Consider the following 25,439-nt stretch of genomic DNA (forward strand, 5'->3'; position numbering starts at 1 on the left):
TTTGGGGTTGCATAGAAAGAAAGATTTCTTCAGTTTAGTGAATTTTTTTTTTTTTTTGGTTTTACCTCAGATACTGTTTTTGTAGTCCCATAGACTGGGTTAAACCCCAGTTCCTTGTTAGCAATAGAACTTTGGACAAGTGTTTCAACCTCTCCAAATCCTAGTTTCTCCTCGATAACATGAGGATAATAATGCCTAGGATGAAGGACGGCAGTAAGGACTGAATTAGATGATGTGTGTAAAGCCGTGTAATACAAGCATCATGTGTGGCATAGTCACTGCTCAATAAGGGGAAGCAGCCATCCTCATTATAACTGCTGAGATTTTATTAATGAACCTTTTGCCCTATTAATTTCATGACTTCTTTTTCAAATAGGTAAGCGTCAGAAGAGGATCTTATAATGTCAGTGTGTGCCCTATAAAAATTATTCAGTACCTTAAGGTATCTCGAACTTAGTTCCTCATATGCCAAATTAATATTTCTTTTCTATTTCCCTTTCCTACCAAAACAAATGCTTCTTTTCTAAGATCAAAGGGAAGAGAATGTGAATGTTCCTCAATGAGCTGTTTCACCTGTTTTACATAGTTTGGCTGAGAACTACCTTGAGCATTTTTTCTTTTTTTAGACAAATTGTGTGATTTCACCACCCACTTTCTCCCAGCTTGGATCCTTAAGTTTTTTCAATGTGTTTTCATAAAATCTGCACTTCTGTTTCAGGTAAAGGAATGCATTTGTGCCCAGAACAAGTGTTTCTCTGCTTCCAGCTGTCTTGGGTACTAATGTCCTCAACTGCTCCAGAGAATTTTTACTTCTTTGTAGACTCTTCTCCGGGATTGGTCTACTCCACGTTTTTCCCTCACTGCTAAAATTCCTGTTTTTTTTTTTTTTTCTAAAAGAGAGCTCGCTTTTTTTTTTTTTTGGCTTTTTTTTTTTTTATTAAATTCAGTTTTATTGAAATACATTCACACACCATACAATCATCCATGATATACAATCTACTGTCCACAGTATAACATAGTTATGCGTTCATCACCACAATCTATCTCTGAACATTTTCCTTACATCAGAAAGAACCAGAACAAGAATAAAAAATAAAAGTGAAAAAATAACACCCAAATCATCCCCCCATCCCACCCCATTTGTCCTTTAGTTTTTATCCCCATTCTTCCACTCATCCATACACTAGATAAAGGGGGTGTGATTCACAAGGTCTTTACAATCACACTGTCACCCCTTGTAATCTACATTATTATATAATTGTCTTCAGGAGTCCAGACTGCTGGGTTGGAGTTTGGTAGTTTCAGGTATTTACTTCTAGCTATTCCAATACATTAAAGCCTAAGAGGTGTTATCTATATAGTGCATAAGAATGTCCACCAGAGTGACCTCTCGACTCCATTTGGAATCAGAGAGCTCGCTTTTAATAAACATTCTTTGAGCCTCTTGGTTGCTAGAAATGATCCTTGAGTAGAGAGAGAGTCTTCCATTGGGTTCCAAAGGACTGAGGAATAATGTTGGGGTTTTCTTTTTGCGGTCCATTATCAGATTTTCTAGAATATCTTGACTTAGAAACACAGAAAGATCAAGGATAGCGTTTACTATCCTTTTTACTGAAGTGGGAGATGTGAGTTGAGCCAAGATGACCCTGTTTTCTAGATAGTGTGTTTTTTCCTGATGACATTCTCTGCAACATTTTTTTCCTTGAGTGTTACATAGGTAACTCCCTTGGTTCTTGTCGAATATATCACATCTTCAACATTGCCACCGTCATTCTCAATATCCTGGAAGTGACTTAACTAATGAGGCAGTAATTGATTACTAAAGCAGCCAACGGGAATACCAGTAACTACAGTAGTTCTTTTGGAAGCCTCAGATTCCTTGACATTCAAAGTTGAAGCCTAGAGTGTGAGGAAACATCAGTGTTGCTGCAAATGTACATAGGCGCAAACATTTTGACATCAGTCCTTTTTAAGGTCGCCCAAGCGAATGCATGGGTAGCCAGTTGGGAACTACCAATTTAACAAAAATTCCTCTCTAGATGTGATGTCTTATTTTTAATATATTAATACTGTTCTAAATCATCGGTATTTTCATTTATAGGTATATGTACATATATGCAGAGACATAGATAAGTGTATATATACAGTATATACTGACTTAAAATAATGTCAAAGAAATGTGTACCCATGTTTTGGTGAGGACGATCCGTCTAATCCCGAGCGACGAAGTCTGATCTTTCCCTGATTTGACCCGCCCCCGCTCGCCCCGCCTCCCGCCTCCCGCCTCCCGCCCCTAAGGTCGGCCCTGCCCCGCCCCTAGCCTGACCCCGTCCCGCCCTTGGCCCGACCCAACCCGTCCTCTCCGCCCAGGGCCCCAGGCCCCGCCCCATTCGGGCCCCGCCTCCCGCCGCAAGGCCAGCCTGTCCAAGATGGAGGGTGCCCCACGGGCCTCTCCGGTCCGGCTTGCCCTGCGGTTGCTGGTGCTCGCAGCGTTGCCGGCAGCCGGGGGTCTGACGACGGACGATCCGGAACCGCCACCCCGAGCCCTGCAGGTAGGGAATGGGGTGTGGGGGGTGGCCGTGGGACTGCGGCGCCCGCGACAACACGCCCACGGCCGCCAGTCGGCGAGTGGCGGGGGTCTGGGCCCACAGGGGGCGCACCGAGGGGCACGGAGGGAGACAGGATAGGGCGGGCCGGGCCGTGGGTGACCCCGCACCTCTCAGGCGCCTCTGGGCGGGGCCGCGCCGTGGGCCTGGAGCGGCGGCGCCGGGGGGTGGTGCACGGCCGGGCTGACGGGGTCCGCAGGGCCGCGGAGGAGTGGTGATGTGCACCTGACCGAAACCCGACGGCCGGAGCCTCGGGGCCGCAGGGCCGGGGAGATGGGGTGCGGACCGAACCGACTCAACAGGTCCTCGGGGCCGGGGAGGAGGTGGGGCGCCGACCAGACCGGAACGCGCCTACCGGCGGGGGTCTTCCCGACGGGGCGCTGGGCCCGGAGAAACTGACACCGTAAGTGTCTCTTTTTTTTCACTTTTGGTGCTTTAGAGTCTTAACATTACCCTGTCTGGGTACAAAAGTAATGATCCCGGCTCAGTTTCAGTTCTGCCGGGACGTTCCAAGAAGCCACACCATGGCGGGTTATAAGAACCTCTGGTTTCTGAAATGTGGGGATCCCAGTTGCAATTGGATAATATAATTTCGATGAACAAACACCAAGAGATCAAACAAAAACAAAAATAATTGCTGAAGTGTTGGCAATATGGAGATTGCTATCCACTTTTCCAAATTTGAAAGATTCATCATAGTCACTTATGAACTCAAAGATATTTGTGTCTGCCCATATAATCTTAGAAAAATGCGTTTTGACTGCAAGTGTGACGTATACGCTGCACTGTGGGCTCTTGGTGATTTCATCATTTCAATTCTTCTTTCTTATTCCTCTGTTATGGTTTTGGAAAGTCCAAATCTAGACTAGATATTCATAGATGAAGTGAAGGCTGAGCAGATAGAAGAGGAACCCCATAATTTCTTGGAAAGGTGGATATGGGAAGCTCTAGCCAGCTGATCTAAATTTTTTCAACAATTGATTTTGAAAAATTTTAAACATACAGAAGCTTTGAGAGAATTTTACAGTGGTCACCCATATTAGATAAGGGATGTCCTTTCAAACTTTCTGTAATGATAATTCTAGATCTGCTTTGTCCCTTCCGGTTGCCACTAGAGTACTGTGTCTCTTCGGAACTTGAAATATAGCCAGTGTGACTGAGAATCTGAGTTTTTCATTTTATTTAGTTAGTTTAAATTTAAATAGACACCTGTGGTTAGCTGGTATAGAATGGTGCAGACCTAAGCTGCCATTTTCATTTTACTATACTTGCTTATCACATATCTGTCTATCTGTCCTTCCTTCTTTCCAGCCTAATCTAAATTTAAGAAAGCTGGCTGAAGTCAGGAAAATGCTCCCCAGCTCCCCGCAGTGACTCTGATATATTGGACTATAAGCATTTTTCTATTTTGTTTGCCTATACAGTTGTCAGAAGTGGTGATTCCAAAAGATTGCAAAATAATAAAAGGTAAATAGTAAAATAATATTGTAATAGTCACCAAAAAGAGGAGCAGACACTTATTTTCTAGTTTGTTTAAATAGATATTTCATATATTTTCCACAGTCTTACTCATTTATTTTAAACCAGGTATCTGTTACCTTTGTTCTTTGGAAGCCAGTTTTGCTCAGATGGGATTCATATGAGTGAAGGAATTAGAGGGAAGAATTGAAAATGGATGGGGAAAAAATTTTCAGTTCCACCACCCATTTTCTAAGTCTACACCACCCTAGCTCACAAGCCTGAACTTCCAGTTTAGCCAGAGGTCCTCAGCGGGTCAGCAGGCAGTAGGGGATGAGATTTGCTTCTGAAAGGAAATCATTCAGAGGGACCAGAAAGAAGTTAATTGAATTTGCTGGTGTCTGTTTCACAAATCCTGTATGCTAGGCAAGTGATATGTACAAAGGCAGAAGCTATGAAAAGGTTTCTTAGAACAGCATCATTTGAAGGTTATCTCTGGGCTGTTAGGAAAACGGCCTGGAGTTAACAGAGCCTTTCGTTTGAAAACAGGAATTTTTGACTGGAATCTGGACACAAAACTATGTAGCTAAAAACTTGCTCAAGGCTTAGTGAATGTAGGTTTGTTTCAGAGGTAAGGATAATTGGTTCTAACCCAAGCTTAATTCCAGAGCAGGATGGGCCAGCAAAAATCCAGGCTGGTTCTGAGGAATCACTAGTTTGAAAGGCTCCCAAGGAGGTTGTGAAGTTGTGTTGTCCCTGGAATCAGTTCAACCTCATACAGTCACTTCAGTCTCATTCTCTCTTCTGACGGAAATATATAAGAAATTGGGGATGGTCACAGTACCAAGAAGTACACCTCTATATTATTATTATTATTTTGTATTTTTTTTGTTATGGTAACCTATTATACAATACACCTGTATATTATTTTTGGTATTTACAAATAATTTTGTTATTTTCAAAGATACATATATATCACAAGGAAAAAGTATATAAGGAGAGTATTGTTTATGTTGTAGAATAACAATGTCTATCTGTGGATTAATTTAGAAAATAATTTGATTTATAAATGACAAATTGTAGTCCATATGGTCAGTGGTTAATACTTCTTAAAATGATGCTTTCTTCTCCATAGAAGATGTCATTAATAAACTTTATATTTGGATAGGCTGCTTTTGACTATAACCTTGAGAGGCACTGAAGCTGCTTATGCACTGCAGTCACTTGTAAATTGATAATCATACAACAAAATATTGTACAACAGTGTAAATGAATGGGTATAGCTGCATGCATCAACAATTTTCTTAAAGGAAGCAAGTTCCAGGTGCATATGTAACAGTGTGATTCCACTTATGTAATGTTCAGAAACAGATGATACTAAATAGTACATTGTTTACAGAGAGATACATAGGTAGTAAAACTATAAAGAAAAGCAAGGGGTGATTAACATGGAAGCCAGTATAGGGATTCCTTCTGAAGAAGTGGGGAGAATGTGACAGAGTGGGTTGTGGGGCCTTCTAGGATATGGGTAATATTCTAGTTTTTAACCTTGGTAGTGCTAATCAATTCTTTCAACTCTATATTTGCATATTATAGGCTCATATATGTGATATATTTCACAACTAAATGGAAAAAAATACACAGATTATGAAAAATTGGAATTGTGAGTACTGGCATGAAAAGGACTAAAAACAAATGGTCTTTTAAAGTATTCATTTAATGCTATTCTAGTGATGTACATTAGTTAAAATTGAGTGAAAAGGAAAAAGAACTGAGTTATTCTTTATTTATGAAATGCATACTTATCCAATTTATATAATCCTTGTTTTGCAGGACAGTTTCAGAGTTAATGTTACTACCCTGCAAGATGATGGAGAGGTATCTGACAAACAGGTGTGTCTCCTCTTGATTAAGTTTTAATGTATTATTTAGCTAAGTATTATGCAACCTATTTTATTTTTAACTGCACATCTAATTTAATTAATGTATTTTTGGCATAAAGAGTTTGTATCATTTATAAGTCATTGGAATTAATGTATATGCTGCTTTATTTTAAGGTTGTTCTTAACATAACCTATGAGAATGGACAGGTTTATGTAAATGACTTCCCTGTAAATAGTGGTGTAACCCGAATAAGCTGTCAGACCTGGATAGGTGAGTACTGTTACCTTACTTCCATAATTGTTCTAAGTAATACTAAGCTAGTAAAGCCTCTTTCACAAGATTGGAATTGATGGAATTGCATTTCCAGTAGGTAGATATCAGTGTAAAAATGTACATACAGTTGTAAAAAATAACAAGAAAAATGAGTTGTTTATCTGATTCTCTAGTTTGCAGTTTGTTCTACACTTAGGTTAGTTTAATGTTTTTCTTTCAACCTTTTTTTAAAATAACCTTGGGTTGTTTAAACCAGAGAAAAGTAAATATATTGGAAGGGACCATTTTAGTTGAATGAAATGGAGAGTGTATATAATGTTCCTGCTACCTGTTTTAATTTGTGCATTTAAGGATGTAAATTTTCTGCTGGATTCTTGTATCCTGTACATTTTGATTTGTTATATATTTTCATTGTCATTCAGTTGAAAATGTTGTCTAATTATTTCTTGTGGTATTTCCTTGTCCAATAGGTTATTTAAAAGTATTGCAGGCTAGGCCTCCCTATAACTGTGCCTAAGAGCCTCCTCCCGAATGCCTCTTTGTTGCTCAGATGTGGCCCTCTCTCTCTAGCTAAGCCAACTTGAAAGGTGAAATCACTGCCCTTCCCACTACGTGGGATCAGACACCCAGGGGAGTGAATCTCGCTGGCAAAGTGGTATATGACTCCCAAGGATGAATCTAGACCCGGCATTGTGGGATAGAGAACATCTTCTTGACCAGAAGAGGGATGTGAAAGGAAATGAAATAAGCTTCAGTGGCAGAGAGATTCCAAAAGGAGCCGAGAGGTCACTCTGGTGGGCACTCTTATGCACAATATAGACAATGCTTTTTAGGTTCTAATGAATTGAAATAGCTAGCAGTAAATACCTGAAACTATCAGACTACAACCCAGAACCCATGAATCTTGAAGATGATTGTATAAAAATGTAGCTTATGAGGGGTGACAATGTGATTGGGAAAGCCATAATGACCACACTCTCCCCTTTGTCTAGTTTATGGATGGGTGAGTAGAAAAATGGGGGAAGAAAAAAATAAATAAATAAAAAAGAGCACCCAGTGTTCTTTTTTACTTTGTTCTTTTTCACTTTAATTTTTATTCTTACTACTTTTGTGTGTGTGGTAATGAAAATGTCAAAAATTAATTTTGGTGATGAATGCACAACTATATAATGGTACTGTAAACAATTAAATGTATGCTTTGTTTTGTAGATAAAAAAAAAGTTGCTTAATTTCCAAACATTTGGAGCTTTTTTACTGATTCTACCATTATTGTCAGCAATATATACTGTATCATTTCAGTCCTTTGACATCTAAGACTTCCTTTTTGGCTCGTCAAATGGTCAGTTTTAGTAACTGTTCCTTTCCAGGTGCACTATAAAGAAAGTAAATTCTGTAATTAATTAGATTTGATGTTCTATATATGTCAATTAAGATTGTTAATCATGTTCTTCAAATCTTTTATGTTATCATGTTCAAATCTTTTATGTTAATCATGTTCTTTAAATCTTTCATGTAATTACTGATTTTTTTGTGTCATTTACTGAGAAGGGTATGTTAAGATCAACCATGTTGCGCTTACAGTGTGAGACTTCTATTAATCTAAATCTAAGATTGCTTCCCCTTTGTTAGTTTGTGAACAGTGTATCTGGCAAAGCAAGGCTCTACCACTCAATGTTTGTGCCCAGAGAAGGCGGCAAGTGTTCTGTTTACAAACACGGCCTGTATATTCAGATACTCAGGGTGAAACCCACAGCTCTGTTCTGACTTTTCAGCAGGGTGAACTTGAGTGAATCATTTACTTCCTAGGACTCAGCTTTCTTAGTTGTCAGTGTATACCCAAGTATTGTGAAGATTAAATAAAATAATATGCATAAAACATTTATTGCTATGACTCAGCCTAAATAAATGCTCAGGAAATGTTGACTATAATATTACAACCATAATTATTTTATTTTTATACTTCATAATGAAGATAGATTGTAATTACAATAAATTGCTAGTATTCTCTTAAAAAAATCAACCATGTTGATGTGTCCATTCTCCTTTCAGTTCTGTCAGCTTTTGCTTTATATATTTTGAAGTGATATTATTACTAAATGGATACAGATTTAGAACTGTTGAGCTTCCTAGTAGATTGATTCTTTTTTATTATAACACATATCCTTTATCTCTAGTAAGGTTCTTGCCTTAAATTTGCTTTATATGATATTAGTTTAGCTACTGCTTTTTTTTTTTTTTTTTTTTTTTGGTGTGGTGGGGGGAGGTATTATGTGGTATATCTTTACATAAACTTTTCTTTTACATTAACTTTCTGTTTAGTTTCTGAGTCCTCACAATTAAGTCGCATCTCATAAGCAGCATATATTTGTTGTTTTTGAAAATCAGTCTGTCAGTCTGTCTTCTACTTGGGATTTTAATTTATTTATATTAAAGTAATTTCTCATATATTCAGATTTAAATCTCATATCTTAGTTATTTGTTTCCTATTTTCTTACCTGCTCTGTGTTCCTTTTTCTTCCCATTTTTGCTTTTTTTTTTTTAAAAAAAATTACTTTATTTGAGGGTGTTCACAGTGAAAACACTCATATTCATAATAGTTAAAATAAAGATGAGCAAGAACTTTATCAGAGATACTTTTGTGTGACACTTGAGTAAGATGACTTCTGTGATTGAGGTCTAAATTGAACTGAGAATTTCCTGGTAATCAAGGCTAAAAGAGAAACATAATTGCTCCCACATTTAACAAAAGAAAGCATTAGTTTTTTTGAACTATGTGCCTTTTCTTGCTGTGGAATTTTATAAGAAATCTTCAAAGTAAAAAAGATAATGATCTTAGCAATTCATCAAAAGAGTGAAAGTATCTTTTTTTTATGAATTTAATTTTTTTTTATTGGAGAAGTTCTAGGTTTACAGAAAAACCATGCAGAAAGAACAGAGTTCCCATATACCCCCCACCCCCCACAAACATGTGCTCTTTTTCCTAATATTAACACCTTTGCATTAGTGTTGTACTTTAGTGACAATTGATGAAACAACTGTTGTAACTATGACTGTAGTCCATAGTTTACATTAGGGTTCACTGTGTTGTACAGTTCTTTGGTTTTAAAAATTCATATTCTGGTAACATTTATATAACCTAAAATTTCCCCCTTTTAGCAACTTTAAAAAATACACAATTCATTGGTGTTAATTACATTTACAGTGTTGTGCTACCATTACCACCATCCTTTAACTAAACTTTTGATTACCCCAAACAAAAATTTTGTACCAATTAAACACTAACTCCCCATCTCCTACACCCACCCTGGCCCCTGGTAACCTGTATTCTAGTTTCTGATTCTATGAATTTGCATATTCTAGTTATTTCATATAAGTGAGATCATCCAATATTTGTCCGTTTGAGTTTGGCTTATTTCACTGAACATGATGTCTTCAAAGTTCATTCATGTTGTTGCATATATCATAACTTCATTCCTTTTTATGGCTGAATAATGTTCCATTGTATGTATACACCATATTTTGTTTAACCATCAGTTGATGGACATTTGGGTTGTTTCCATCTTTTGGCAAGTGTGAATAATTGCACTGTGAACATCAGTGTGTAAATGTCTGTTGGAGTCTCTGCTTTCAGTTCTTTTGGATATATACCTAGAATTGGGATTGCCAGGTCATATGCTAATTCTATACTTAACTGTCTGAGGAACAACTAAACTGTCTTCCACAGTGGCTGCACCATTTTACTTACCCACGACAGTGTACAAAGTTCCTGTTTGTCCACATCCTCTCCCACACTTGTCATTTTCTGTTTCTTTAATAATAGCCATTCTGGTGGGTGTGAAAAGGCATCTTATTGTGGTTTTGATTTACATTTCTCTAATAGCAGATGATATTGAACATCTTCTCATATGCTTTTTGGCCATTTCTGTATCTTTAGAGAGACGTCTGTTCAAGTCTTTCATCCATTTTTTAACTGGGTGGTTTGTCTTTTTGTTGTTGAGTTATAGGATTTCTTTATGTATTTTAAATATTAAACCCTTATTGGATATGTGGTTTCCAAATATTTTCTCACACTCTTTGGGTTGTCTTTTACTGTCATGATAAAGTCCTTTGATGCACAAAAGTTTTAATTTTAGTGCAGATCGATTTATCTATTTTTTTCTTTTGTTGCTTGTGCTTTTGGTGTAAAGTCTAAGAAACCATTGCCTAACTCAAGGTCCTGAAGATGCTTCTTTATGTTTTCTTCTAGGAGTTTTATGGTTTTGGTTCTTACATTTAGCTCTTTGATCCACGGGAGTTAATTTTTGTGTGTGGTGTTATGTAGGGGACACCTTCATTCTTTTACTTTTGGATATCTATTTAGCTTCCCCAGCTCTGTTTCTTGAGGTAACTATTCTTTCCCCATTGAATGCACTTGGCACCTTTTTCAAAAATCCCCCTACCCCATAATGTCAACCCCTTTTCAATGGTCATTGCCCAAATACTCCTGAAGATTGAGAGAATTATCAAATGAAACTGGGGAAATGTAACAGAGAAGACAGGATTTTGCAAATGATTGTGAATGCTGAAACATTATGTGGATGTTTCTTTTTAGTCTCTGGTGTATTAGAACAACTAGAAGGAAATAACTGAAATTGTGGACCTGTAACCCATATCATACTTTGAGATTTGTCTATAACTACTTGTTAAACTGTACTTTGAAAGTTATCACTTTTCTGCATATATATGTTATATTTCACAGTAAAACATTTTCTTAAAAAATCAACTGGTTTACCTCTAAGATCGGGAACAAGAAAAGGATGCCCAGTGTCACTATTGTTATTCAACATTTAACTGGAAGTTCTTGCCAGAACAATTAGGCAAGAAAAAGAAATAGAAAGCACCCACATTGGAAAGGAAGAAGGAAAATTTCCCTATTTACAGATGATATGATCCTGCATACAGAAAATCCTGAAAAATCCACAGCAAAGCTCCTAGAGCTAATAAATGAATTAGGAAAAGTGGTGGGGTACAAGATCAACACCCCAAAATCAGTAGTGTTTCTGTAAACAAGCAATGAACAATTGGAATAAGAAATCAAGAATAAAATTTCCGTTTACAATAGAACCTAAAATAATCAAATATCTAGGAATAAATCTAACCAAGGATGTAAAGAACTTGTATTATAGAAAAATACAAAACATTGCTGGAAGAAATTATGGATGACCTAAACAAATGGAAGGATATCTTGTGTTTATGGATTGGAAGGCTAAATATCATTAAGATGTCAGTACTACCCAAAGCAATTTATAGATTCAGTGCAATCCCAATCAAAATTCCAAGAACCTTTGCAGAACTGGAAAAGCCAGTCATCAAATTTATATGGAATGGTAAGGGGCTCCAAATAGTTAAAGCCATCTTGAAAAAGAAGAATGAAGTAGGAGGACTTAAACTTTCTGATCTTAAAACTTATTACAAAGCCACAGTAATCGAAACAGCATGGTACTGGCACAGGAACAGACAAATAGACCAATGGAATAGAATTGAGAGCTCAGAAATCAATTCTCATATTTATGGCCATCTGAGTTTTGACAAAGTGGCAGTCAAAGACCACTCAGTTGGGAAAGAATGGTCTCTTCAACAAATGGTGCTGGGAAAACTGGATCTCCATTTGTAAAAAAAAAAAAAAAAAGAAGAAGAAGAAGAAGGAAGACCTCTACTTCATACCATATACAAAATTTAATTCAAAATGTATCAACGATTTAAATATGAGAGCCAGAACTATTAGACTCCTGGAAGAAAACACAGAGAGGCATCTTCAGGATCTTGTGTTAGGCAGTGGATTCTTAGATTTAAATCCAAAGCACAGGCAACAGAAGAAAAAATAGATAAATGGGATCTCCTCAAAATTAAAAAAAATTTGGGCATCAAAGGACTTTGTCATGAAAATAAAATGACAACCTACACAGTGGGAGAAAATATTTGGACACCAAATATCCAATAAGGGTTTAACATCCAGAATATAAAAGGAAGTTCTTCAGCTTAACAATAAAAAGTCAAACAACCCAATTTAAAAATGAGCAAAGGACTTGAATAGGCATCTCTCCAAAGAAGATAGAAAAATGGCCAAAAAGCACATGAAAAAAATCCTTAACAACACTAGTTAGTTATTAGCCACCAGAGAAATGCATGTCAAAATGACAGAGATACCATTTCACACCCAATAAAATGGCTACTATTAAAAAAAACAGAAAGCTGCAAGTGTTGGAGAGGGTATGGAGAAATGGGAACACTCATTCATTGCTGGTGGAAATGTATAATGGTGAAGCTGCTGTGGAAGGCAGTTTGGCAGTTCCTCAGGAAGCTATGTATAGAATTACCATATGACCCGGCAGTCCCACTACTAGATATATACCCAAAATAATTGAAAACAGGGACTCAAACAGATATTTGCACACCGATGTTCATAGCAGCATTATTCACAATTGCCAAAAGATGGAAGCAACCGCAGGGTCCATCAACCAATGAATGGATAAACAAAATGTGGTATATACATGCAATGGAATATTATCCAGCTGTAAAGAGGAATGAAGTCCTGATTCATGTGACAACATGGATGAACCTTGAGAACATTATGCTGAGTGAAATAAGCTAGACACAGAAGGACAAATATTGTATGATCTCATCATTAGAAACTAATTAGAATGAGCAAACTCATAGGGTTACAATCTAGAATATAGGTTGCCAAGGGATAGATTGGGGGTATAAAATGGAGAGCTTATGCTTAAATTGTACAGAATTTCTATTTAGGTTGATTGTAAAAGTTTGGAAAAGGATGGTGGTGATGGTAGCACATTATTGTGAGTAATAATTAACAAGTGCTGGATTATGAACACCAGCCATTGCTGGCATGATTCACTCAGTTTTATTTTCTTCCCTTCCCACTCTTTCCTGGATGCTGTACAGTGCTCCCCTGGCCTCCGGAGCCCCACGACCACTGTTTCAGAGAGTTCCTGCCTGTCCACTAGTTGTTTTTGGAGGAAGAGTGGGTCCTGCAGAGCTCCCTACTCTGCCATCTTCCTTGGAAGTTCTCCGTCCATTTGTTCTTATACAGTTAGGGTTTAGAACCACTGGACAGGTGTTTGAACATTGTTTATGATTAGTATATGTATTTACAGTTGTGTACTTATAATTCCAGATGGAAGCATTGTTTAACAAAAGCTGTAGGGTAACAAACCTGATGCACGGTCCCAGGATTTCAGTGTAGTCAGGGAGTCAGACCAAAGTTACACTACAATCAAGTCAGTACTTTTTTTAAAAAAAGCAAAGCATGAACTCAGCCTTGCAGGGGTACATTCCAGACAAGGCCCAGGAGAGCATTCCAGACAAAGGGAATAGCCCTGTGAAGCCTCAGGGACAGTTCCAACTGCTGTACTTTGAGGGTGTACATCTTTCTTCCTGCTTGGCAAACAATCCTCAGATTGTCAGCAGGTGAGGATCAGAAACAAAATGTTCCTTTTATGGCAGTTTCCTTGGTATGTATTGCTTTATCTTCTTTGTAAGAGCACTTTCTACCATAATGGAGTAGCCTTGGCACTCTAAAGTAGTTGCACCTGCCACACCCCTTCTCCACTGGGTGGGTAGCTCCTAGCTAGAGAAGATCATGGCCGGTCTCTAACCCAATGTTATCATTCCTTAGTAGGGAGTAATGACAGGGCTTTCCCACCCTCTTCACCATCCCTCGCATCTACAACACTTAAAAATCACCGGTTAGGGAAAGGATTGAGTAAAACTCAGTGTCCTTACTGCTTGGGTCCCTTCTGTCACTGGATTTGGGGAATGAATGAATGAATGAATGAATGGCTTCTTTTGCCAAAACATGGGCTTGAATGTTTTCTGACCTGCTTTGTAAATGACCTCTATAACAACTTATATAAAAGAGTAAGAAAGATGTTGCTAGTGTGGTATACAAAATCTAAAGACCTTAGAGCATTTTTCCCCTTTCAAATGAGTATAAGCAGTTGCAGAGATTTGTTAAGTCACTTTTGTTTTCATGAATCTGAAAAATTCAGGGATGGAGAAAGCAAAGTAGTTGGGATAAAACTGTCTTATTCCATGTAAATGTTATCAAAATAGTCAAATTCAGAAACAGACTTTCTGTCAAGTTTTGTTTAAAGCTGTCACTACTTTTTTTTATAGTGAAGAATGAAAATCTGGAAAATTTGGAGGAAAAAGGATATTTGGGAATTGTCAGTGTAAGGATTTTAGTTCTTGGGTGGCCTTCGACACCTGGTTCCAGTTTGCAACTAATTCTCATTCAAGAAGAAATAGTAGAGATTGATGGACAACAAGTAAGATAGTATGCTTAATTGGAATTTAAATTTAAATATTTAAATTTGTGCTAGTAACTGTGCATGTATTAAATTATTTTATTATTTGTTTCTAATTTGATAAGGAAGAAGGTACCCTAATGTTGCCTGAACCGAATCATTTATATTTGTTTTAGCATTTTTATGTTAGTTTTTATGAATATGAATTATCATATTCTTACATGTTTGTATATCACTTAAAAATGTGATGTATGTCACTAAATAGGACATAAATGAAGAGACTGAATTTGGTTTCCTCTGGCTAAGTCTCTAACTAAGTGAAATGGAGCTGAGAATAAGCTTATAATAGCAAGCGCTAAAACAGACCGAATAAGATGAAGGTTGCAAATTAAATACCCCAAAGTGGGGGAAAATGAAGAGTAATTGTCTGAATAGGACAAGTTTTTTAGTTACAGAGATCAGGCTGGAAAATTCAGTTTTAAATTCTTATGGGACTGTGGCATTATTTAAAATAAAGAGTAATTGCTTATTTTTTCTTTCATAGGCTCAACAAAAGAATGTGACTGAAATTGATATTTTAGTTAAGAACCAGGGGTTACTCAAACATTCAAACTACACCCTTCCTTTGGAAGAAAGCATGCTGTACTTTATTTCCCAAGACAGTGACATTTTATTTACCCCTCCCAACCTCTCCAAAAAAGGTAATTTAAAAGACCATTATTTAAAGTGTTAAGGAAATTATTTCCTCAGTTGTTAGCTGTTCTGGTTTGCTAATGCTGCCAGAATGCAAAACACCAGAAATGGACTGGCTTTTATTAAAGGGGGTTTATTTGGTTACAAAGTTACAGTCTTAAGGCCATAAAGTGTCCAAGGTAACACATCAACAATTGGGTACCTTCACTGGAGGATGACCTGTGGTGTCTGGAAAACCTCTGTTAGCTGGGAAGGCACGTGGCTAGCGTCTGCTCTGGAGTTCTGGTTCCAAAATGGCTTTCTCCCAGGATGTTCCTCTCTAGGCTGCAGTTCCTCAAAAATGTCACTCTCAGTTGCTTTTGGGGCGTTTGTCCTCTTAGCTTCTCCAGAGCAAGAGTCTGCTTTCAACAGCTGTCTTCAAACTGTCTCTCATCTGCAGCTCCTGTGCTTTCTTCAAAGTGTCCCTCTTGGCTGTAGCTCCTCTTCAAAACATCACTCACAGCTGCACTGAGTTCTCTGTGCTCATCAGCTCATTTATATGGCTCCACTGATCAAGGCCCACCCAATGGGTGGGCCAGCACTCCATGGAAATTATCCAATTAGAGTCATCACCCACAGCTGGGTGGGGTGCATCTCCACAGAAACACTCAAAGAATTACAGTCTAATCAACACTGATAACATCTGCCCACACAAGATTACATCAAAGATAATGGCATTTGGGGGACACAATATATTCAAACTGGTACAGTAGCTTTATTATATTTCTCTTGAACTTTGTAATCTGTTGTAAAATTTGTAGCAATTGCTCTATAGTTTTTATCCTAGTTAATAGAGAATGTTTGGAATTAGGCTTCTTTAATAAATGCTTTGTAACAGGCACTACTTTGTAAGTCCTTTTAAGGACTTTTAGGATCTATTTTGAGTTTTCCTAGAACCTGATCAGTGCTTATCACCTAGCACCACCTTGCTGTAATTATTCACTCTTAACCTGGCAGTCACCCCAGAATATAGAATAAGAATATCAGAAAGGTTCATTTAGAGGAAGAATCTTTTATTCAGTTTTCTGCTAAAACACAGAACTTTAAAAATTGTGAGTTCTTACGTGACAAAATTGTAACTGCTGTGCACCCTTATAACTGTCTTAGTTTATATATCTCTCTCCTGGTATTTAAATCAGTGAACAATCAAAAATGTCACCCCAACCCCCTGGTAAAATATATGTTCTTCCTCTCCTAAATGTTGATAAGGGAGAGGGCTAGCAGGAGAGACACCAGCACACCCCACGCTTTGGCCCTTGGCTTTTCCTCCACAGTGGGAAGCACCGGCTCATTGCAGACCACCAGCCAGGATCTTGTCAGGAATGTGGAGACCACCATCGAGGAAGACGCGCTCCCTGGCAAGTTACCTGAAACGCCTCTCAGAGCAGAGCCTCCCTCCTCGTACAAGGTACACTGGCATTTGGGACTGTCTTTATACGCAAGCACGTATGGTCAGGAGAACGACACCAGCATTTTGAAGTGCGGTGGAGACCACAAGGGCTGGAACTGGGGAACGTTTTTAATGGCTCGTTGCTGCTTCAATATGGTATTTTTAGGTATCCATCATTTTCCTCTGCAAGTCTCACTTAAGGATAATATAACTGGGTCATGATTATCCAGGCACCAATTTCATTTTGTTTGGGAGTTACCAGTTCCAAAACTTTCTCATGCCTCCATTTCTCTGTCACTGTGCACCTCCTGCCTCACATATGCACATGCCCAAGGTGCCCGCTGGATCTCATACCGTGAGGCAGTGCAGTTGGCTGCAAATCTCCATTCTGGAGTCAGACTGCCTGGGTTTAAGTCTTAGTTCTGCCGCAGTTAGTTCTGTGATCTTAAGCAGCCTTGTTAGTCTCTGTAGCCTATTTCTTCATTTGTAAAATGGACACCCACCAATTCTGTAAAGTCATACCTTTCATATGGTTGCCAAAAGGGTTAAGTAAGATGGGTACTGCACGTGGATACGCACTGGCCCTGCCTGACCAAGCGCTCACGTATCACCAGTCTCATTGATACGGGTGACTGGGCAGATATTCAGCATTCAGAGAATATCCTGATAGACTAGCTAGACCTTGCCCTAAATACTTTCCATTTCAGTAAGCGGATCTCAGAGGAGTTTCAAGGACTTGAGAGATTATACCTTGAAGAAGTTCTCACTGAAGGTCAGGATTGCTTGTGTGGGATGGCTGGAGAAACCCCCTTACGTTCTGCTGTGTGGACTGTGGCAGCCTCTCTCCCCGTCCCACCTCCCTTTGTAGTATTCATAGTCCAGACCATCAATGCCTTCTTCGATTCTTTGCTCTCTCATGAAGGATACAAACATATTTCATGCACAATGAATTCCCCATCTGTTTGAAGAGCTACTAATACATTCGTCTTTCTCTTCTTTCTCTTGTCCACCCACTAGTGGAAACAGAGAGTTGATTTGGGTTCGTTTTGTTTGGAGTAGTCTGGCTTAACTAACCTTTTGCCAGCAAGCAATTAACTACTTTCATGTAACTTACAGTTAGGAGTACAAATAATTTTAAAGAACATTTCTGTGCCTGTGTTATAAGCACATAATTTTGAAAATTGTAATTTTCAAGGTACATTTAAAAGAAAACACATCCATTTTTAAGTATACAGTTGGATGAGTTTTGACAAGTGCAGACCCCATGTAACCACTACCACCACCATCATCCCAATATGAGGACATTTCCATGGCCCCAACTAGGACATAATTTCTAAAGGTGATTCTTTGGGGCTTGAGTGAAACTTGGATTTCTCATCAAAACTCCTCTTTTAGGTCATGTGTCAGTGGATGGAAAAGTTCAGAAAACATCTGTGCAGGTTCTGGAGCAGTGTTTTCTCAGTATTCTTTATGTTTCTGAATGTAATGGTGACTGGAATTATAGGAGCAGCTGTGATAATAAACATCTTAAAGATGCTTTTCCCAGTATGTGAATACAAGTAAGTATTTCTTACCTTTGAGTATTTTTAATCATTAAACAGCAACATATTTACTATAAATTAGAGTAGAAAATATAAAAATTAAGGGTAAGACAAGTGGCAGGAAAAATAGTACCTACTATTTTTCTAGTCCATATTCCAACTTTAGCAAAATTAAAGAGACATTTATCAAATACCTGCTTTGATCAAGACTCTTTTAGGGATTCAGATGTGAATAAGACCAACTCTGCTCTCTAGGAATTTAAAATCTAGTAGGGAGGAGGAGCTAAGATGGTGGCATAGAGAGGAGTGGAAGACTGTTAGTCCCCCCTGGAACAATTCATAAATGACCAAACAACTAGTAAATAACCTGGAATAACTGCGGGCAGACAAATGTGACTGTCCACTCATTATCCACCAACCTGAATTGGGAGGAATGCCTGAGATCGCAGCATAAAATCTGTAAGTAAAAACTGTGGACCCGCGCTGGGAGCAGAGAGCTGAGAGCCCCTCCCTCATGGAAGCCTCACTCTCCGAACAAGCTCCTGAACCTCAGCCCAGCTCCAACTGGGGTTTTAATGTTAATTGCTCAATACAGACAGTGAATCCTCAACAAGCAGACAGAGGCTTTTGGTGACATCTGACCTTGGGAGAGTCGGGGGACATATCTGTCTCAGGACGGGGAGCTTAGAGCATCGGGTGCTATCTCTGGCTGATGGTTGAATTTGGGAGCTTTCTGTCCCTTTCTCTCTCTGTGGAGAAAAACTTCAGCCGTTTTCAGCCCACAGCGCTTTGCAGTAAAGACAGCCTCAGCCATTTTAAAATCAGAACACTTTGATCAGCAGAGTCAGAGAAACAAAGAACTTATTGATATGAAGATGACATCTCTGGAGGGGGCATAGCCTCCCAGGAGGAAAGGGAGGGACCCAGCTCTACTGCTTGCATTTAGGAACCAGACCCCAAAGGCTGGCGGAGGAGAGCCACAGGCCACACCCTCTTACACCAGCCGGTGACAGGCTGACAGGTGCACCTACTGGGCAGAAAAGCACAGGTGTATCAATCCTCTAAGAAAAACCATCAGGGAAACCAGACACTGAATATTTCCTCCTTCTGTGACCTGAGCGTGTTCTCGTCTGGGAAAACCTGATTGGGGTGGCGTAGGAGGTCAGATGCCTAGACAACAGAAAACTACAACCTACACTAAGAAAGACGAAGTTATGTCTCAGTCAAAGGACCGAACGTACACTTCAACTGAGATACAGGAATTTAAACAACTAATGCTAAATCAATTCAAAAAGTTTAGAGAAGATTTCACAAAAGAGATAAAGGCTATAAAGAAAACACTGGGCATACATAAGGCAGAAATTGAAAGTTCAAAAAAACAACTAGTAGAATCTATGGAAATGAAAGGCACGACACAAGACGAAAGACAGAATGGAAACATACAACAGCAGATCTCAAGAGGCAGAAGAAAACACTCAAGAACTGGAGAACAAAACACCTGAAAGCCTACATGCAAAGGAGCAGATGGAGAAAAGAATGAAAAAATATGAGCAATGTCTCCGGGAACTTAAGGATGAAACAAAGTACAAGAATGTACGTATCATTGGTGTCCCAGAAGGAGAAGAGAAGGGAAAAGGGGCAGAGGCAATAATAGAGGAAATAATCAATGAAAATTTCCCATCTCTTATGAAAGACATAAAATTACAGATCCAAGAAGCACAGCGTACTCCAAACAGAATAGATCTGAATTGGCCTACGCCAAGACACTTAATAATCATATTATCAAATCTCAAAGCCAGAGAGAATCCTGAAAGCAGCAAGAGAAAAGCAATCCATCACATATAAAGGAAGCTTAATAAGACTATGTGTGGATCTCTCAGCAGAAACCATGGAGGCAAAAAAGAAAGAAGTGTGATATATTTAAGATACTGAAAGAGAAAAACGACCAGCCAAGAATCCTATATCCAGCAAAGCTGTCTTTCAAATATGAGGGAGAGCTCAAAATATTTTCTGACAAACAGACAATGAGAGACTTTGTGAACAAGACACCTGCCCTACAGGAATTACTAAAGGGAGCACTACAGGGTGATAGGAGAAGACAGGAGTGCGTGGTTTGGAACACAATTTTGGGAGATGGTAGCACAGCAATGTAAGTACACCGAACAAAGATAACTATGAATACGGTTGAGAGAGGAAGGTTGGGAGCATATGAGACACCAGAAGAAAGGAGGAAAGATAAAGACTGGGACTGTGTAACTTGGTGAAATCTAGAGTGTTCAACAATTGTGATAAAATGTACAAGTATGTTCTTTTACGAGGGAGAACAAGCAAATGTCAACCTTGCAAGGTGTTAAAAATGGGGAGACATTGGGGGAGGGATGCAATCAACGTAAACTAGAGACTGTAACTAACAGAATCATTGTATTATGCTTCCTTTAATGTAACAAAGTTGATATACCAAGGTAAATGCAGATAAGGGGGGATGAGGAGGCATGTTAGACACTTGACATTGGTGGTGGTGTCTGACTCTTTACTTTAAGGTTATTTTTCCTTTTGCTACTTCCTAGCTGTCATTTTTTTTCCTCTTTCTTTTGCCTCTCTACTTTATTTAGACTCTCTCTTCTGCCTTGTAGAAGAAATGTAGATGCACTTATATAGATAGTGGTGAAGGTGGTGAACACATAAATTTGTGACCATACAGAGAACCATCGATTGTTTACTTAGGATGGAATGTATGATGTGTGAACAAAACCATCTTAAAAAAAAAAATGGGTTGATGACAAAACCTCAAGGGCAATATACTGAGTGAAATAAGCCAGACACGTAAGGACAAATATTGCAGAGTCTCAGTGATAGGAACTAATTATAATATGTAAACTCATAGACATGGAATATAAGGTACCAAGATATAGGACGAGGCTTAAGAATGGGGAGCAGTTGCTTGGTATGAGCAGAATGTTCAACTAGGATGAATTTAAATGTTTGGAAATGAACAGAGGTGTCGGTAGCAAGATATGAGAATAACTAACAGCACCGAATGGTGCGTGAATGAGGTGGAAAGGGGAAACTCAGAGTCATATATGTTACCAGAAGGAAAGTTGGAGGTCAGAAGATGGGAATGTATAAAACTGAATCCTATGGTGGGCAATGTCCACGATCAACTGTACAAATACTAGAAATTGCTTCCATGAACCAGAACAAATGTATGACAATACAATTAGGAGTTAATAATAGAGGGGCATATAGGGAAGAAATATATACCTATTGAAAACTATATACTACAGTTAGTAGTATTTCAACATTCTCTCATAAACAGTAACAAATGTACTATACCGACACTAGGAGTCAATAATTGAGGGGGGTTGGTTAAGGATATGGGAGGATTTGAGTTTCCTTTTTGTTCTTTTTTTTATTTTTTCATCTTTCACTTTGTTTGTTGTCTGGAGTAATGAAAAGTTTCTAAAAATTGAACAAAAATTAAGTGCAGTGATGGATGCACAGCTGTATGAGGAGGGTACCAGGGGCAACTGATTGTACACTTTGGATCTTTGGATAATTGTATGGTATCTGAACAATCCCAATAAAAATTAAAAAGGAAAAAATCTAGTAGGGGGAGGTAAGTATACAAATCCCTATAATGTAAAGTGCAGTGAGTATAAGAGATAAACAAAAATGAGGACTTCACACCAAAGTATCAATTTTAAATGAAGTTAATCTCAGAATACCAGGATATTCATTGCAGCATTGTTTGTAACAGGGCAGAGCCTAAATGTGGATCAGTGGGGGCCTGAGTAATGGCCCACAGGTACAGTGATCTGTTGTGAGATGCTGTGCAGCTGTAGACACTGATATGGAAAAAGTCCAAGCTCTGTGATGTGAGAAAAAATGTTGCAGAGCTGTATGATCCCATCTGGACAAAATATAAGTATTATGTGTGTATGTATATATTATAAATGTGTATGTCATTTCTGGAATGACATAAAGAAAACAAGTTATCTCTTATGAATGGGAATGAGTGCAGGGGTTGGAAGACTTACTCCCCCTACTCCCACCCTTCATATAGTTTGGTGTTTTTTTTTTTTCTTTCTTAACCATAAGAAATAATTTATTGTATAATAAATTTTAAAATGAATTTATCATTAGTATTTTCACAATTTAAATGACTAGTCATTTTAGTTGTTTTAGTAGAAGCAAATCTCAGTGGAGTCGACCACAATTTGGGGGTTCACTATATTACCTTTTCCTGTGTTGGGAAGACCATAGGATTTCCAGAGAACAGACCTGATGCGAACATTCACTTTTCCACTTGTCTTCTGAGGTCTGACACCTCCATTTCTTCTTGAGTAATGCCTCCTGTGAAGGGTCATCAAAAGTAAAAGTCATAATGCAGTGGAGCACCTGCAGAGTAGAGATGTTAGTGCCCTTCCACCTTCTAGTTTGGGTTTCCCCCAAAGAACCAGTATTCCCATTCCTTTTGGATGAGAATTCCATAACTTAAGTTTCTTTCCTTTTCCCTTTGCCAGGAAGCGCAGAGCTTGTTTTGAACTTCATTGTACAAGCCTGCATAGAAAAGTGTTGTAAATTTTGTTTTATTATTATTTTACCAATATTTTGTATGTCATGGACTCCTGCAGGAAAAGATGCAAAGTAAAATTAAAAACCAGCCATTCAGTGTACTTTGTCAATGGCAGTTGTTCTCGGGGTACTTTCTGGCAGTGGAAAATTTAATCAATACAGAAATGTAGAGAGCAATTAATTGAAAGTTCCCCTTCACTTCTGTGTTTTTAGTTCTTACTCTTGTACCAAGAGGTAATTGTTGCAGCTGCTGGGTGTGCTACATAATTATAATTGCTTTCAACCGAGACTCTTACTATTCTACAAAGTGCATGTTTCACTTAAGACAGGTTCCCAGACTTTCTTGGGTCACAGCAACATTAGTTTGCCAGTAATTTTTTTCTTGGTGCCCCTAGGCTAAAAGGAAAACTATTTTTATTTCATTCTTAAGTTACTTAATGGAATGTGTATGTCTGTATGGGACTATGTAATACTTCACATCTTGGAATCTGATTGGACAGTGCCACTCTTATTTCGTGTTGAACAGTTGTTTTTTGTGTAGTATTTGCTTTTATCACAAAACTACCAAAAACCCAGCTTTGCAAAGATATGACAACTTCACTGAAAGGAATTTATTAGTGTTGAAAAAGTGAACATAAATCTCTTGAAAACTTGAAATAGCCTGTGGGGCCTCTGTGATTTGCTGTGCTGCCCCAGAGGCCTCAGTGCAGTTTGGGAACCATGAGCTTCTCCTGTGCTTTTTATGGCTGCATAGCTTTCCACATATAGATAACTATATTATAACCATTGCTCTATTAGACATTGAGGTAATTCCCAATTTCACATCATTTCCAATAGTGTTCTACTGTACATTCTTGTACATAAATCTCTGCACATGTATGTACATAGAAAAGATTCCTAAAAATGAAATTATTGGGTCAAAGGGTATGTGTATTTAACATTTCTCGGACACCCAGTATTTAAATGTATTTTTTCCCCCACTGTGGACCAAAAAATCAGTTCATTTTAATTTGCATTTTCTTGTTACTAATGAGGTTCTGCACCTTTGTGATCATTGGTTCATGTATTTCTTCTCTGACTTGCCTATTTAGATCCTTTGTTACACATATATAATACATACTCCAGATTTTTTTTTTTAATCCCTTTTTACCATTTGTCTTTTGTCCTTGTTTATAGTATTCTCATGTCATACAGAAGTTTTAAACTTGAGGTCAAAGCAATTCACCTTTTCCTTTATGGCCTCTAGAGTTTATTTTGCTTAAGCAGGCCCTTTCCGCCTTGGAATTACGTATTATTTTCTAACTTTTCTTACTGTCTTTTGTGTGTAGTTTAAGCTAGAGATCTGCTTTTGTTTCCTAAATCAAAAGCCATTGTCCCATCAATAACTGGCCTACTAAGTTGGAATGTGTCTTTATCGTAAATAAACTCCCATACACATTAGTCTGTACTGGATTGTCTTCTGTCCACTGGTCTGTTTATTTTTCTCTTTGCTAGCAGCAATTTTAATTAAGAAAGCTGGTTAGATAAATGTCCCTTCTTCACATTGCTCTTTTTAAACACATTACAGCTATTGCAGTTTCTGCCCTGTGAACTTTAGCTTGTTTAGTTCTACAACCAATTAACCTCTACTGATGTTTTGATTGGGAGGACTTCAATTCAAAGATCTACTCTCTGGTCAGGTTCTTTAGTAACAGAAAATGCTGGCTAAGGTCTAAGGTTGCAGTCCAATGGTGGGTATTGGTTAGAAAGTTGCTTGGGCCTAGACATTCTGCCCAACTTGTGCAAGTCTAAGGATCTAACTCTGCCTTGGGGATCCTTGCTTATCCTATCCCCTTTCCTACAGGACCAAGAAAGAACTTCCTGTATTCCCTCAGTCAGCTTTGTTCAGGTGAACTTTGGGCTCAGAGTTTATATGACCATTAACAACTACTACATAAAATGAAGCAAAAGCATGTGACTCTAGATACCTATTTATTTAATTGTAAGTTGTCCTATCTTAGTGGCAAACCATAGGTGGAGAAAATGTTTGATTTGGATAGTAATTAATCCTCTTATATTTCAGAGGGATCCTGCAGTTGGACAGAGTGAATTTTGTCCCTGTGACAGCCGTCAACTTATGTGCAGATGGCCCTGAGAAAACAACAATGGAAAACCTTGAAGATAAAACATGTATTTAAGACATTATCTATCTCAAATCGTGGACTCTGAACTAGTATGTTGGCTTGATAATTTGCCACTTGAGTATAATTTTCTTTAAATCATTAAGAACCAGTTTATATACTACAGAAAGTGCTGAACTCCTGATACTGCCTAAAACTTGACCTTTAAAATGACATGTTACAGATCACCCTATTCTATAGCAGAGCTGGATGCTCATATGATGAATTGTTAAGGAAAATTTAAACAAAGTGGAAGAGAAGACATGTGAAAAGACTTTGGAATTACCAAAAAAAAAAAAAAAAAAAAAAAAAAAGGTGAGACAAAATACCATGTGCCAATAACTTTTCAAGGTGCCTTTGTTAAGGAAATTATATCCACTTAGTCACTATAGGACTTTATGAAAGCACTTTATGAAATTCTAATTTAAAAGCTCAAGAATTTAATACTTATTTTTTTATTCAGTACAATGTGCCTTTAAGTATGGGACTCAGTATAAAATCACCAAAGTGTATCA

General features: G+C 38.1%; 1 protein-coding gene and 1 pseudogene across 1 annotated transcript; one reads left to right on the forward strand and one right to left on the reverse strand.

The window, feature by feature from the left end:
- Positions 1 to 328: 328 nt before the first annotated feature.
- Positions 329 to 2,390, reverse strand: LOC119528215 (annotated as a pseudogene).
- GINM1 (glycoprotein integral membrane 1) lies at positions 2,389 to 25,238 on the forward strand. Its single transcript, XM_037819278.1, has 8 exons — positions 2,389 to 2,552; positions 5,898 to 5,957; positions 6,122 to 6,218; positions 14,397 to 14,548; positions 15,072 to 15,228; positions 16,534 to 16,667; positions 18,045 to 18,208; positions 24,828 to 25,238. The coding sequence occupies exons 1-8, from the start codon at positions 2,430 to 2,432 to the stop codon at positions 24,940 to 24,942; spliced, it is 1,002 nt and encodes a 333-aa protein (XP_037675206.1). The 5' UTR covers positions 2,389 to 2,429; the 3' UTR covers positions 24,943 to 25,238.
- The last annotated feature ends 201 nt before the right edge of the window (positions 25,239 to 25,439 follow it).

This window comes from Choloepus didactylus, chromosome 2, assembly GCF_015220235.1.
Source record: "Choloepus didactylus isolate mChoDid1 chromosome 2, mChoDid1.pri, whole genome shotgun sequence".
NCBI lineage: Eukaryota > Metazoa > Chordata > Mammalia > Pilosa > Megalonychidae > Choloepus > Choloepus didactylus.

Bases quoted from the DNA above. Each gene is read 5' to 3' on its own strand.
- GINM1 (XM_037819278.1), top strand. From the start codon at position 2,430: ATGGAGGGTGCCCCACGGGCCTCTCCGGTCCGGCTTGCCCTGCGGTTG. The intron at 2,553-5,897 runs GTAGGGAATGGG...CTTGTTTTGCAG, and splicing joins CGCCACCCCGAGCCCTGCAG to GACAGTTTCAGAGTTAATGT. The intron at 16,668-18,044 runs GTACACTGGCAT...CTCCTCTTTTAG, and splicing joins AGCCTCCCTCCTCGTACAAG to GTCATGTGTCAGTGGATGGA.